The sequence below is a fragment of the Columba livia genome, chromosome 2 (genome assembly GCF_036013475.1).
Source record: "Columba livia isolate bColLiv1 breed racing homer chromosome 2, bColLiv1.pat.W.v2, whole genome shotgun sequence".
Classification (NCBI taxonomy): domain Eukaryota; kingdom Metazoa; phylum Chordata; class Aves; order Columbiformes; family Columbidae; genus Columba; species Columba livia.
The window spans coordinates 85,046,066-85,061,644 of NC_088603.1; the positions used below are offsets into that span (position 1 = coordinate 85,046,066).

Genomic DNA, 15,579 nt, shown 5'->3' on the forward strand with positions numbered 1-15,579 from the left:
AAAACATCATGAAATTGATAGTTTCTACAGGGAGCATTAAGCACGTTTAAATGGCATGGCAGGCATGATTTTGTATAGAGCAAGAATTTGCTTCAGGTTTTCAGTGGAATGCAACATTTATGTATTAGGTTAAAAATTAAGACATGAAAAATGAACTTTGATTATGTTTTGCTAATATTATGGAGTTTATTACCTTGTAAGGAATTACCTTTTCATGACATGAATATGATGTTTTAAAACTGTTGAAAATAATTGAAAATGATCACTCTTTCTTATATTTAGGCATCTTGGGCTTCCAGTACACTCGGTTTCTGGTTTACTGAGCTTCTGGAAAGAAACCAACAGTTTTACAATTGGATTTTTGAAAGCCGGCCAAACTGCTTTTGGATGTCAGGATTTTTTAATCCTCAAGGATTTTTAACTGCAATGAGGCAGGTAAGTTGTGTTTAAAGTCCCTCTCTGCTTTTTCTTTGATATACTTTCTTTTTTTTTTTTTTTAAATACATATTCTGTGATGAAGGCTGAGTTATATACATGGCTCCATCATGTCAGCAGGGAAGATACAGGACTGCATAACTCTCTAACATTTCCTGAGTGTTTTTCCTCTGTGCATACTTTTTTGGCATATCTACCCCCAATGTGTTAAAGTATATTTCCTAATTTAACCAAGGCCCAAGCATGTAGTACTGTTAAAGCAGACTGGAGAAGTAGTGTCTCAACATTGAGATATGCTAGAGAAAGGTGTTAAGCCCATGAATTTATTTTTCTTTTTTCCCTCCCTTTCAGTCTGTGTTCAGTACTTACCTGGCTGGACACTTGCCAGAACAGCTATTCAGAATTAGTCTTAAACTATACTTTTGCAGTTCAGTAGCTGATTCAATCTCTCTTCATGAAGTGGGAGTTTCCTTTATTAATGTGTACTAAGTATTAAGTTTGATGTTTTTGTTAACATATGTATCTCTTGTCAACTTGGTGAATCTGTTGGCTGCTCAGCCTCCTAGTTGCATTTAACAAGTGAGCTACTTTTTGCTTTAAAAAGACCTATGTTGGTCAGTACAAAGGACACACTGGAAACAGTAATTTTCTGGAACGTGGAAAATTGGGAAAGAATACTCAGGTGGGAATCCAATGGGATCTCAGAAAAAAGCTAACTTTTAGCGGAAAGAAAGAGGATTTGCAGAGAAGGAAAATCTCCCCTCTTTCTCTGAGGTCCAGGTAGTGTAATCTTCAGCTGTCAAACCAAAGTTGTACCTGATGACCTACTTCTATTAAAATGGCAGGCATATAGTCTTGGAATTATATAACAAGATATTTCTTTTGAGGTACAGTGCCAAACTGGGGTTTTCTTTTGGATCCAAGCTTGTGGAAAAGGTTTATTAGCATGATCTGAAACTGTTGAAATCTACAGAACTTTCCTGGTTTGCTAAAAAGAGGATGTGGCTACATAACAACTTAATGTTCAAAGTGAAAAGCGAAGTGAATTTCTGGGCTTTGCTATGTGGTGGAACAAATAGAAATGAGAAAGAGGAAAAGCCAGAATGATCATTGAAATATAACCCTTCTGCTCTTTTAAAGCAGCTAATTAACTGTATTATGGGAGGAACATTAATTCCAATAACTTCAAACAAAGAAATATTTTAGAACATTTACAAGACCGGGATAAAACTTAGGTCTGGCATAACTTAATGGCATGGGATAGTAAGGGATTGGGCAAGATAAAGAAGCATTGTCCAGTGCACTAGCTGACTAAATTTGAAGTATATGTTGAATCTTAAGCATGCCTATCTTCAAGTGTTCTCTTAGCTTTTTTTGTCTCTTTATGTAGCTTTAGAGCTGAGTGAGCTCTTACTCATTATTGAGAACACAATCAATGAAGAGTGTAGGTACAGGAGAAGGAAGGTAAACCCAGAAAACATGCAGCAAATTATGCATTTTGCTTTTCTATTTAGAACTATTTTACTTAGCACATGCAGTTAATATTTTCTCTTCTCGTGAAAGCTGGGAAATTTTTGTATTTGCAAGATCCATTTACCATTGACATTTAGTGGTTGTATTATGTAGTATGGTCTTAAGATACTGTGTATAACAGAAAGACTGAAAAAAAAATATGGTGGATAAAGTACTAAAAGTTTTCTCATCATACCATGCCATCACTAGCTTAGAGAGAAGTCAAACTGCTTTAAATATGGACACTATAAAAAGATTGTTTGGTGTGTTGTTGTTTGTTTGTTTGTTTATTTGTTTTGTATTGAAGAGGATAAGGTGTGACTACACAAATGTTTCTGATAAGTATTTAGAAAAATGGCTCTGTGCACATGTAAAAATGTAACCTTCCTACTTTTATCTGTTTTGGGCAGGAAATAACAAGGGCTAACAAAGGATGGGCTCTTGACAGTGTAGTGCTGTGCAATGAGGTCACTAAATGGATGAAGGATGATATCACAAGTGCTCCTTCAGAAGGTGTCTATGTGCATGGGCTGTATTTGGAAGGAGCTGGTTGGGACAGAAGAAACATGAGACTGACTGAATCTAAGCCCAAAGTGCTCTTTGAGATTATGCCGGTTATACGGATATATGCAGAGAATAACAGTAAGTAACTGAATTGTAAAGTATATTATTTTAAAATAATGCAATGGAAGTTTTTAATCGACTGCATGAAAGTCTTTTGAGCTTTCATAAGTCAGTCATAATTCATTTGTATACATGCTGAAACTTTTTCAACAGGGGAGACTTCCCAATCTTCTGTATAAAACAAGGTTTCGGCCTTCCTTGATAACAGATAATGGGCACTTTTCCCCCTAGTAGTTAGGTCTCTATCTTCTGATCTTTAAGGTGTTAATAACATTTTAAACCCGTTACAGATGAGCTGTTCTCTGCGTTCTTTGACAAACATGTTTGCATTGAGTCTTCCATTGAAAATATGTGTCCTAGATTGAGAAGATCAACATTTATATACATAAACTCTGTAGCCTCTGTGACCTAAACCCAAATAACCTCTTTCACACATCCCAAAAGCCAATGCAATTCAGATACATATAAAACGTATATATGTGTGTACACAAAATATATATATAAAATAAATAGGTATCTTATGTAATGTATTTATAGATAACATGATATATGAACACAAGAGCTATGGGGAGAGGCTGAGGGAGCTAGGCTTGTTTAGTCTAGAGAAGAGGAGGCTTAGAGATGACTTCAACACTCTCTATAACTACCCGAAGGGAAGTTATAGCCAGGTGGGGATTGGTCTCTTCTCCCAGGCAGTTAGCAACAGGACAAGGGGGCATGGGCTTAAACCCTGCCAGGGGAAATTTAGGCTTGATATTAGAAAGAAATTCTATACAGAGGGAGTGGTCAGGCATTGGAATGGCCTGCCCAGGGACGTGGTGGACTCACCATCCCTGGAGGTTTTTAAACTGAGATTGGACATGGCATTTAGTGCCATGATCTAGTAAATGGACTGAAGCTGGACCAAGGGTTGGACTTGATGATCTCTGAGGTCTTTTCCAACCCAGTTAATTCTGTGATTCTGTGATATGTGTAAGATATATATTTATAAAAATGCATTTTTTTTTCTGGACAAGGCTATTTTTGAGCTAACAGAAGAAAGCAAAAAGTGGAGCAAGACTGTAGAAATGTTTTATCTTTGAGGCAGAAAAGGACCGTAAGAATTGAAAGGAAACTTACAGAGCTGAAGAACAATGCTGTTATGTGAAAATATATAATTCAGGTTAATGTAGGCTTTTTTTTTTTTTTTTTCCTTTCATATAAAATAGGCAATATTGTTGAACAGGGATGTGAAATAGGATAGAACTATCCACTGTTGAACGTAAAATTGGAAACTTCTGTTGAAAAGCATTCTGCCTCCAAAAGCAAAGCCTGCTTACATGCTATTTTGCCAAGATTTTTTGTAGCTAACCTTGTGTAAGAGGCGTGATCACTATGAAAGGAGCCAAGATGCTGAATAATGGACACTGAAGTATTAAGTATGACCAGACTACTGTTCTAGTTCTGCAGCGAAGAAGCTGACAATTTATACTCTGAAATACTAAATGCATTTCAAAATTGGATGTTTTTTATTTTGACACATTTATAATGTATTGATAAGTAGTTTTCAGTAGGCAGATCAAATTAATAATAACTCTAATCATGCTAGATTGTCCATTTACATTTCATGCTACATCCAGTTCCCAGGTGATGATAAATTTTAAACCTACAGGAATTTTAAGTCATATGTGGCTTTCAGCTGGCAATAACACAGTGGCAAACAGTGTGAGAATCAAGTAAGAATTTTTGTTTGGTGGTGACGAAGAGCTGCGTGCTATTGACCTTCGAGTCAATTTTACATGTGCATCATGCCTAGTCCCTTATGGCCATGATTGTCAACCTAGTTTCATTGTCTTTTATGTCTCTTCTGTCTTTTCAGCTTCAAAAGATCCATGTATGTATTCGTGTCCAGTCTACAAAAAGACCATTCGAACAGATATGAATTACATTGCTGCTGTGGATCTTAAAACCCTTCAGCCTCCAGAGCACTGGATACTGCGTGGGGTAGCACTTCTGTGTGATGTTAAGTAGTGTTAAAAAAAAACCCAAACAGTTTCTAAGAGTTTGCTTCTGTTTTTAAATGTAAACATCAACATGTAGTTAGCTGTACAATGGATCACTTGTAAAAATATATTTTCTAAGACATAGAGTGCATTATGTTGTTTAGAAAATTGTTCTTGATAAACCTCTACAAGAGGCTTATAAAAGCTAAATCTTAGAGTTATATTAAGTTTGGTAAATAAACTAAAGCACTACCTTTCATGTCTTGACAAATATTTAGTGTTCCTATCTCAGTATTATGTGCTTAATTTTACCTTGAATAAAGATTAATTGACTTGAACATTGTTAGTTTTCAGTGCTAAATATGCTTGTACCCTCTTTCCCTTCAAACAGCTAAATACAAAGCTTTTTTTTTTTTTTTTTTGTGTGTGTGTGTATGTGTGTGTTTATCTCTGGAAATCTAAGCAGTTGCTCATTCATATTAATTAATCACCCTCAAAATGATGTTCCAAGATTTATCTCCTAGTTGGTAGGCTGGGAGTTTCTACTTTACTTGCTGTCTAAAGAAGAAAGGTTAGACTGGAAATATGTCACATGATTTCACCTCTTCGAGAACAAGTTCACTGTGTTACATAGGAAAACCAGCATTTGAAAGCTGCTAGAATTCCTTACTATCTGGTTCATGACTTATAAGTATGTAATGGATAGGAAGAAAATAGTTCCATAAGAATCCTCAGATATTTTTTCATGTGCTGGAACACCTGATTTGAGTCAGCCTCCACCAAGGTGATTACTTTTATGACATGAGTTTTAGTTTTGTTTCTGCTCTAATTTTGCAATGTGATGTTTTGTTCTTTTTAAACTCATGTGCTGCAGCTTTTTTTGTGTCTCAGCTAGGTAGGAACTTCTCACATAGGAATCCATCTCGAGACAAATGTTAGCAACTCCATTTCCTTGAACACTATTGACTTCAAGCATCAAGGACACTTGTTTAATCATCAAAAAGCCACTGTATTTTTGTTGCAGAATCCAATACGACATGTATCTTAGTGGTCCACTAGTCATTCACAATAATATGCTGCAGGAGAGGAAGCAGAAAGAACCAATATTTCTGGTGTATCTGTCATACATAAATGCTGCAACAGAGAGCTGTATTCAATTTTATGTCAAATCAATACCCAGAATTTGAACAGTGTATTAATTAGTTTATTAAATAAACATGCCAAATACATTTATTTCCCAAAGCTAATGTTTTAAGAAATAATAATAATAAAGACAGAATAGTTGTCTTTGTATTTTGCTGGAGATTTCAGCATTAATTTCTACAGTCAAACGAGTTATTTAACTTAGCTGTAACATTGATTCTGTTTGAAACTCTATTTGTAGAGGTCTTTCCATTGTCTTTCCATCTTGGATTTTTTTTTTCTTCTTTCAAATAACTTTCAGTGAAGCAAACAAAATGTATTAAAATCTCCTTTAGGAAATATTTTTAATTTAGACATGGCAATGAATAAATATAAGATGGGATAAGATGGACCTTGGAGCACCATGCTCAGACTTCCAGGAGATCCTCTAGATGCTCATTGGAGTTCTAAGTTGCTCTGGACTTTTGTCAAGATCTTTCGCTCCAAAGGTGATGCACATACTTCATCCTTGTGCAAGTCATTCACACAGAATTTTCAAGCCACATACGTGTTAAATGCCACCTTTCAAACAGTGGATTTGTGGTACCATTATTGCTGTGGACACAGTGGTAATGTGAAACCCCATGGTAATTCTCAGTGGGTGAACTGTGCACATTTTTTTCAGTGTGTGATTTTCTGTGAGGGTGTTGTGGAAAAGGGTAGTTCTACAAATAAATACACTCTAGTGACCCCAGTTATGCCAAAGACTGTTAAATCAGTGAAGCAGCTGGCAGTTACTGTTATTTCTGTTCTGTTAGCTCCATTTCATAGGAAGAATGACATTAACACCTGCAGGAATGGAATGATGAGGCATGGGAAAATTCGGTGAAAAGGTCTTTTGAAATGCAGTATCATGTCATGTTGGGAGTTTCGCTGCCTGGGCTGGGGGACAACGTGGTGCAGCTGGAATTGGATTTGCCTCATGGCTACAGACTTGCCTGGCAATCACTGATCGGTGGGGGATTCTGGTTTACCCTCATCAGATCAGACCCTGCCTTGCTGACTCACCTGCCTGGTGTGACCTCAGATATGGCTTGTTATTACAGCCTCGTCTGAAGGTCACTGTCTTGTTTGCTGGCCTCGGCTGCTGTCATGGACCTGCTCTGCTTTTTTGTTCGGATGCTGTGGGACTGTGCCCCTGTCAGAGAGAGTCTTGCCATGCCCACCCTGATGTGACTTGTGGCTTCCAGCTCCACTTTCTTTTCCAAGCAGCCTGCCCTTGCTGCTCCCTGACATATGGCTTCTAACAGGTGAAAAAATGAACTGTTTCTTGCTCATCTTCATAGCAGAAGTGGGCAATAAAATGCTTCTATAGAAAGGAACATCAATAAAATAACCAACCTTGACATATTAATGAACTGGATGTGCTTTCTCTGTGTTTGGCTCTGCTATTGGTATTGAATGGATTACTCAAGAAAAACCGTTCATAGACATAAATAGTGTTGTTATTAAGCATGCAGCACCATAGATTTGAGGGTCTGGAAAAATGTAGGATTACGGAAGTTATTACCTTATTTTCTTTCTGATATTTGGCATGATACATATGTTTTGGAGAATATTTAAAAACAAATGTTATACAAATTTATCTTAGAAATTAATAGTAAAATAACTTTCTGAATAAGGTAGAGAATTCCTCATATTCTATAAGCGTTTTAAAATAAACAAACTTACCTTCATAAATACACTATGCTGTTTAAGCTATACTACATAGAAAGGTCTTGTCTTCTGAGCTTCTCTTCAGAAATACTTTTTTCCCCAAGCTCTGTGTCTACATTCATCCTTTTTAGCTCATAGATCACTCACATTGAACATTTGAAGCACCATTGAACCAACACTAGAACATCTGGCAGAAGAACGAGTGGGAAAAACAACATGGTTAAAATATTTTTTCAGTTAGATCTATTATTTGTAATGGATACTATCCTTTAACTTTTTAGCAGAACTATTATTTACGTTGAAATCACTCTGAGAACTGAAGTAGTTATTTTAGGTTTTGCTGTCAGAGGGTATGAGATATTTTACTTTGGCATGAAAACAACAGATGTCGGTCCGCTGATGTAAAAACATGATTTTTTTAAGGTGCTATTTTAGAATAAAAAAATTTAGACAAAAAAAAAAAAAAAAAAGAAAAGTTAGGAAACTGTAACCTTCTGTGAAAAGAGATTAACATGTATTAACAGTTTAACTTGTTAAGATGCTGTTTTTACATGAATTGCCTGTGAATAACCGGAAGTTTTCAGTTTCTTTGTTAAACGTCTATGAGAACGGCAGCCAATATAAATATAGTTCCTCCTCTGAAACTTCTCCACCACCAGCTTGCATAAGTATAAAAAGTGTATTTTTTTGAGAAAAACATAACCTGGAATATCTTTTCCTGTTATCTGACCTACTCTAACATACATCATAATATGCTTTCCTCTATTTGAGTTTAATTAGATTCTATCTTCCTCATTTGCTCTGAGTGAACTGTGATTTCAGTAGGTTTGGGAAGGGCACTGGAAGTGGTTCATCTTTCAGTTTCTTTTCTCATCTGATCGATATGTACTTGGTAAGTAACTGTTGACTGATGATGAAGCCCATCAGCACTGTATTAGACTGTGACAAGAGTGTGTGTACAAAGAATGTCTAGAAATGCTTTGCGAAGTACGATATGTTCAATACATCTCCCTTTATTGAGCTGTCATTTCCAAAAATCAATTAATTTGTATTAACTTTCAATACTTAAAGGGGGCTTATAAGAAAGATGGGGACAAAGTTTTCATTAGGGCCTGTTGTGATACAACAAGGGGTAACGGTTTTAAACTAAAAGAGGGTAGTTTTAGACTAGATACAAGGAAGAAATTTTTTACAGTGAGGTTGGTGAAACACTGGCAGTTTGCCCAGAGCAGGGTAGATGCCTCATCCCTGGAGACATTCAAGGTCAGGCTGGACTGGGCTCTGAGCAACCTGATCTAGTTGAAGATGTTCCTGCTCATTGTTGGGGGTTGGACTAGATGGCCTTTGAAGGTCCCTTCCAACCCAAACTATTTGTGGCAGAATGCAACCCCCCCCTCTCTCCCCCTCCCTCCTTCAGTATGGAAGGAGTGGGCACATCTCCCTCTTTCTCTGCTACTTGAGGCTAACAGCTTCTTTTGTTTGGACCCAGAGCACCCTGGCTCCTGGGCCATTAGGAGAAGGGAGTGCCAAGGCACACTGAGCTGTGCCCAGCGTGGGGGATGTTTGGAGGCTTCAGGGGCACCCACAGACAGTGTGGTGGTGCAGAGAAGCTTCTAGAGTGCCTACAGCCAGATCTGATCAGCCAGTATAAAAACGGGACTCTCGTCGAGACTCCGCCCTTTGTCACGGGTCTCTCGGAGCACAAGCAAGATGCTGCCGCCGAGAGCCCCCCTCCCCGGGATGGGGACTCTGCTTGCCTTGCCGCCACGGGTGTAAGTAAAACTTCTCGCAGGATTGCGAGTATATTTATACTTTTCGTGCACATATGCAGGTATAACTTTCCGTGCTCCATATGAGCGCGTGTAAAATTAATCCTCACAGAATCGCGGGTGTATTTTCCTCCCGTGCACGTATGCACGTGTAACTTTCCATGCACGTTTGCATGCGTACTTTAAATTATTTCCTCACACAATCGCGAGTGTATTTTCCTTCCGTGCACATATGCACGTGTAACTTTCCATGCACATTTGCACGCATACTTTAAATTATTTCCTCGCACAATCGTGAGTGTATTTTCCTTCCGTGCACACTTGCACGCGTAACTTTCCGTGCCCAATATGAGCAGGTGTATAAATTATTTCCTTGCACAATCGCGAGTGGCCGCCGAGAGCCCCTCGCACAATCGCGAGTGTATTTTCCTGCCATGCTTCCACATAAGCACGTGTAGGATTCCGTGCACACTTGCATGTGTAAGTAAATTAACTCTCTCAGGATTGCGGGTGTATTATAAATTTACCCTTGCAGAATTGTGAGTGTACACTTCCCGTACTCACTACGAGTGCGTGTATCTCTTTAAAAATAATCCTGCACCGTGTTTAGGCAAGTGTGCATTTCTCCGGGACTCAGGGACGGCTCCGGCATTGTTTTGGGTGAAGCCATGTGCATGCACACTGTGGACCGCCTGTTGTATTAGTTGCTGCCTCTCAATAATTTTCCTCAACTGATATCCGAACCTGTATTTAAGTCACTTTTGGAGTGCTAAAACCCTGTTTCTCACTGGTTTAATAAAAGCTGTTTTTGGACCTTGTTGTCCCTTAAATTAACCTACGGGGTGCCTCCATGACACTATTCTATGAGTCTTTGATTATGTAACCTGCATAAATCAATATTTTTTTCTATTAAAGTGTTTTGCATAAAATGTACACATGACAAAAAATGATAATCATTGCAAACAAAGCTCACATGACTTTGTGCCTTCAAAGAAAAATGTTTACTTCATTTCACACAGAAGTTGCTTTGCTTCTCTTATTGACACTACATTGTGGAATAATAAAGCACAAAAATGTATATCATCATAGAATAGTTGCATATTGAGTTTTCATTTTAAGCACTACAAGGTATTTTATAATTCTGAAGTGAACCAACAAAGAAGCAACTTTTGCAAAGAAAATAAATCACTAAACACTTAAGTATCTTTTCCTTTTTGCATTTTGGTCTCCAAATTCTGAATAATAACCCTTACTCCCAAGGGCAAATGGAGCTTTTTTTTTATTCTTTCGAAGTAAGATGTGTCAGGCGAATAATGTTTGAAGCTCAATATGTTATTTGGATAAAATGATAAGAGAATTAAGAAATACATGATCTGTGCATAACAGGAGAAATTTCACAATAGGAGGAAGAATGACAGAATACAATAGAAATTAAATTGTTATAGAGATAAATGGTGGTTTCTGATCTTTGAGTCACAAAAATTTGATCAATTGGCGTTAGTGTTGCACTGTGTTATCTCAGCACAATAAAAATTGTGCTTGATCTCTGCATACTGAGTGAGAAATTCAATACTGAGTTGAGCTTTGCTTTTAGGAAGGTTTGAGTGAGTGTCCTCCTTTTTTAGACTTAAAAAAAAATTTAAAAGTAATAATGGTACAGGAGCTCATTGTTTTCACCACATGAGCAATGGGTTTTAGTCTGTGTTATACTAACATGACCAGATGGAAAAACAGGCCCTGGAAATAATCCAACCCATGTGTTTAGTGTGTGAAGTTTTATAAAACCAGACATCTCAGAATAATACTTAATCAACAGGATGCTCTTTTGCACTATATGTGGAATGAATTCTTGTGTTTGAGAAAAAGAAAAAAGACTGGGGAAAAAGGGAAGGGAGGGGGCCACGTGAGAAACTTGCAGTGGAGCAGAATCACCTCAATATTTTATTGTACATTCTATTTATTGAATTAGTTTTATTACAGGCAACATGCTCTCTAGGTTTATTACTTGTAACTAGGGATATTAGTTGTGGTATCACAGAATGGTTGAGGTTGGCAGGGACCTCTGGAGATCATCTGGTCCAACCCCCTGCTCAAGAAGGTCACCTAGACCTGGCTGCCTAGGACTGTGTCCATGAAGTTTTTTAATATCTCCAAGGACAGAGAATTTACAACTTCTCTGGGCAACCCATGCCAGTGCTCAGTCACTCTCACAGTGAAAAAGTGTTTCCTGATATTCAGATGGAACCTCTTGTGTTTCAGTTTGTGCCTCTTGCCTCTGGTCCCGCCACTGGGCACCATTGAAAAGCACCTGGATCCGTCATATTTGCTCCCTCTCTTCAGGTATTTATACACATTAGTAGTATGCCCCTGAGCCTTCTCCAGGCCAAATGGTCCCAGCTCTCTCACTTTATGGGAGAAATGCACCAGGCCCTTCATTGTCTTTGGAGCTCTTTGCTTGACTCCAGTATTTCTGTAGATTTATTTCTGGTAAATTTCTTTCACAAGAGTTGACATACATTTGGTTCCTATCTATTAATGTGTTACAAGAGCATGTATTTTAAATACAACAGGGTAGCTGGCTTTGTATTCCAGTTTTGGTACCATTGTGCTTTTACTAAAATCATTTGTTCAAATGAATCAAGATGTATTCTGTATGAAGAGGTGGAGTGCCTGCCTCTTTAGTCTGGTTAATGCATTGCTGGTGGGTTGCATGGTAATGAAGATTGGTAAATCTTCTATGGTATTTTTTTCTGATTTAAATGTAAAACACACTACTTCATCCATAATGACACTTGCGTATTGAACTACAAAACAGTTACTGAGGCTGGCAATATGTTGTGCAGGTGCTGGATGTGAGACATGTACAGTGCACTTCTGCTTTTCTTACACTAGATAGCAAAGTTTCAAGTATGCGTTGTGTTTTCAATTACTGTATCAAATCTTTGAGAATTCTGTTATCATTCTGAGTTATCTTGATCACCTGCTAGATTCACAGTGCCTACGGCTGTACTGAAAGTGGCAGGATTTAACAGTTTCTGTTGAGGAACTGGATGTATCTGGAATTTGGATGCAGTTCTCAGCCAATTTAATCACACTAGTTTTGTTTCTTTTTCTAGTATTGGTGCATTGGGAAAAGGCAAATCAGGTATGTTCCAAGGATTAAATAATTTTTATTTGCAAAAGTCTCTGACAGTGAAAGGTAAAGAAACAATACAAATGTGTTTATTTTTAGACAGTTCAGGGCTTTGGTACATGTTACTATATCTTGCACCTTATGGGTTTTACAAACCAAGTAATGGCAATGGGGCCATCGATAAAAAATAGTTTTCTGCTTTTTCTCAAGAAAAAATGGTCCCTTGCATTAAGTGCAGATAAGAGAGATCCGAGGAGGGATCAAGACAATCGAAATAAGAACAAAGCAGTTTCTGTCATTCATCTAAACAAGGTTAAGGCTAAGGGCCGAAAGCTTTTGAAACAAAAACAGCTCTGCTCCTCAACTTGTTTGGTAAAATAATCTTGCCTGGTCGCTTTGGTCTGTTTCTTTTTTTTTTTTTTTTTTCCCTCCAATGGAAATGTATTATTTTCCTTGATTATAGTATTTAAAGCCCATAGTTATTGTAAAGGGCAAATGTAATGAATTTGGATATATCAGTTGTATCTTGGTGAATGACATGTTAAATGGTCCACGTTTTTCATTAAGCAATAAAAATAATCTGTTGCAGCTCAGACCAAACCAAGTGAGTTATAAAAAATACTAAATGTATATAGAATAAAAGCATACTTTTAAGTAAAAAAAAAAAAAAAAAAAAATCACAAAATGAAAGTTTTAACTTGAGTTCTGATGACAGAGATTTTATTTCAAATTTCACAAAATCATAGAATGGTTGGGGTTGGAAGGGACCTCTGGAGATCATCCAGTCCAACCCACCTTTTAAAGCAGGTTCACCTAGAATAGATTGCACAGGAATGTGTCCAGGCAGGCAATGAATGTCTCCACAGAAGGAGACTCTACAGCCTCTCTGGGCAGCCTGTTCCAGTGCTCTGTTACCCTCAAAGTAAAGAAGTTTCTCCTTGTATTCAGATGGAATCTCCTGTGCCCGTTGCCACTCATCCTATTGTTGGGCATCACTGAAAGGAGTCTGGTCCCATTCTTTTGACACCCACCCTTGAGATATTTATAAGCATTGATAAGGTCCCCGCTCAGCCTTCTCTTCTTCAGGCTGTGCTCGTGCCTGGGGCTATTGCTCCCCAAGTGCAGGACCTTACACTGACTTTTGAATTTCATTAGGTACATCTCTGCCCAGTCCTCCAGCCTGTCCAGGTCTCGCTGAATGGAAGCACAGCCTTCTGGCACAGCAACCACTCCTCCCAGTTTTGTGTCTTCAGCAATCTTGCTGAGAGTGCACTCGATTTCTTCATCCAGGTCACTGATGAAAGGCTTGAACAAGATGGGGCCCAGTACTGACCCCTGGGGAACCCCATTAACTACAGGCCTCCAACTCTGCACCATTGATCACAACCTTCTGAGCTCTGCCATCCAGCCAGTTCTCAATCCATCTCACCATGCATTCATTCAACCTGCACTTCCTGAGCTTACCTGTGATGGTGTTGTGGGAGACAGTGTCAAAAGCCTTTCTGAAGTCAAGGTAGACAAAATTCACTGCTTTCACTTTGGAACTTTAAGGTAGTTGTTTATTGAGTTGTGTAATAGAGTTTCAGTCCGAGTTTGTAATGGATAAAGGTGAAATATATCATGTGGCTTTGTCTGACCTATAAGTCAAAAAGTTCAATTGGGCACAATGTAGTTAAGAAATAAAGTGTATATTACACTTATAGAGAATTAATTGCAGCTTTCAAAAAAACTGCTTAAACACTGAGGTGCTGGTTAAGGTCTGGGTCTAAATTCTCAAAAATGTTATTCCTAATATAGTTGTAAAAGAAAACTATATAAAAAGCTGATTTTTCATCTAAACAGTTTTGTCTTTCACTGATAACTGGTAAACTTACATGCATAAAATACAAATTGTAGACATATAGTTATAAGTGTTTGAGACGTGATTTGCTTTTTAATCTCAGAGATTCAGCAGCCAGAATGTGAGTTAAGATGCTAACGCTGAAGCGTTTTCATGTGTACTCTCTTCTCTAGCTGGAAATATTTATTTGATTATCGTGCCTTGGAGGAAGAAATAAAGGGACTGAACTTCCTGTTTTGATGGAGGATTAAGTTCTGACTGGCTGAAGTGCCGAAGACAAGATAAGAGGCTGAGATGGAAGGAAAGCAGCAGCGATGGTTTGGGTACCACAGTGGACAGCTGGAGTGGTGTCTGAGAAGAGAAGCACATCTCCTGTCATGAGCACTGTAAGAAAAGTACACCCTGTTGGCACTAGCTAATTTCTTTCACTAACAGTATTGCCTATTCTCTACCATTTTGTAGTTATATTCAGCCTATGCAATCATTACCATCTCTGTTTAGGATACAAAGAACTACATAGTGTTTGTTTTAGTCGCTTCTTTTATGTCAGTGAAGTTAAATTACCTTAAATTTGTTATACTGAAAGTTTAGACCAGCACGATTCTCTCTACATAGGTGTTTTTAAGCATCCAGACATTTGTGCATTTTTGTAAGATTTTAGTTATTTAAACAATGTACTTCAGAAAAACAGATAGTAAGTTCTTTTAGGGAAACCTAAAAATTCCTGACCAGCAGGTCTCAAGAGACTAACTTATGTGATGGCAGCAGTATGTGTTCTGCCATTTTTTATGCATGATTAATGATCATGACCTCTTTGAGACATTTCTAAGGGAGGCAAATGTGATCTTATTAATCATTGTTATCACAGGTAGTCAGCACTTAGGTTCAGTTCTTCAATTGCTATTTTAAAAAGGAGTTTTTTTTTTTTTTTAATTGTTTTTGTGTCCATTGTAAGTTGCAGAATTCCTTGATGTCAGAAAATGCCATATCATCTAACAGATGCCGGTTTCCTAGGCAATATTAAGCCGTTTCTGTGAAGCTCGTGTGAAATTGCCATTCTCCTAAACTAAGCCAAGGATAAAGTGACATGTTTATACTACTGCAATTGTAAGATTAGATTGGAATTTATTTTAAGACAAAAATAAGGAGTTGCTTGTAGTTTAAATTTCACATTAAAAACAAACAACAAAGGAGGCATTAGCTGAAGTTACAGGCACTGAGATACCCCAGTAAAATATGTGAGGCACAAAAATGAAAAAACTGAAGTCACAACCAGAGGTAAGTTTCTTTGAGTCAGTTGTCCTAGTAAAAGGTATTTAGCCTGGGAGGTAAAGACTTTGACCATTACTTCTTTTCATTGTGCTTCCTTTCCCTTTCTCCTTTTTACTGTCTTCTCACATTTTTACTTCTCATCAGTATTACAGAGTTCTCTGAGCTGATATATGA

The 15,579-nt window shown here is 37.7% G+C and overlaps 1 protein-coding gene across 5 annotated transcripts in view; it reads left to right on the top strand.

Moving 5' to 3' along the window:
* DNAH5 (dynein axonemal heavy chain 5) overlaps window positions 1-4,891 on the top strand; it is a 151,561-nt gene extending 146,670 nt beyond the window's left edge. For all 5 annotated transcript variants that reach the window (XM_065052638.1, XM_065052641.1, XM_065052639.1 and 2 more), the window contains 3 exons: window positions 283-435; window positions 2,358-2,589; window positions 4,430-4,891. In XM_065052638.1, the coding sequence (XP_064908710.1) occupies window positions 283-435; window positions 2,358-2,589; window positions 4,430-4,581 (537 nt within the window). In that variant the 3' untranslated portion in view covers window positions 4,582-4,891. The remainder of the gene's footprint in view (window positions 1-282; window positions 436-2,357; window positions 2,590-4,429) is intronic.
* Window positions 4,892-15,579: the final 10,688 nt, after the last annotated feature.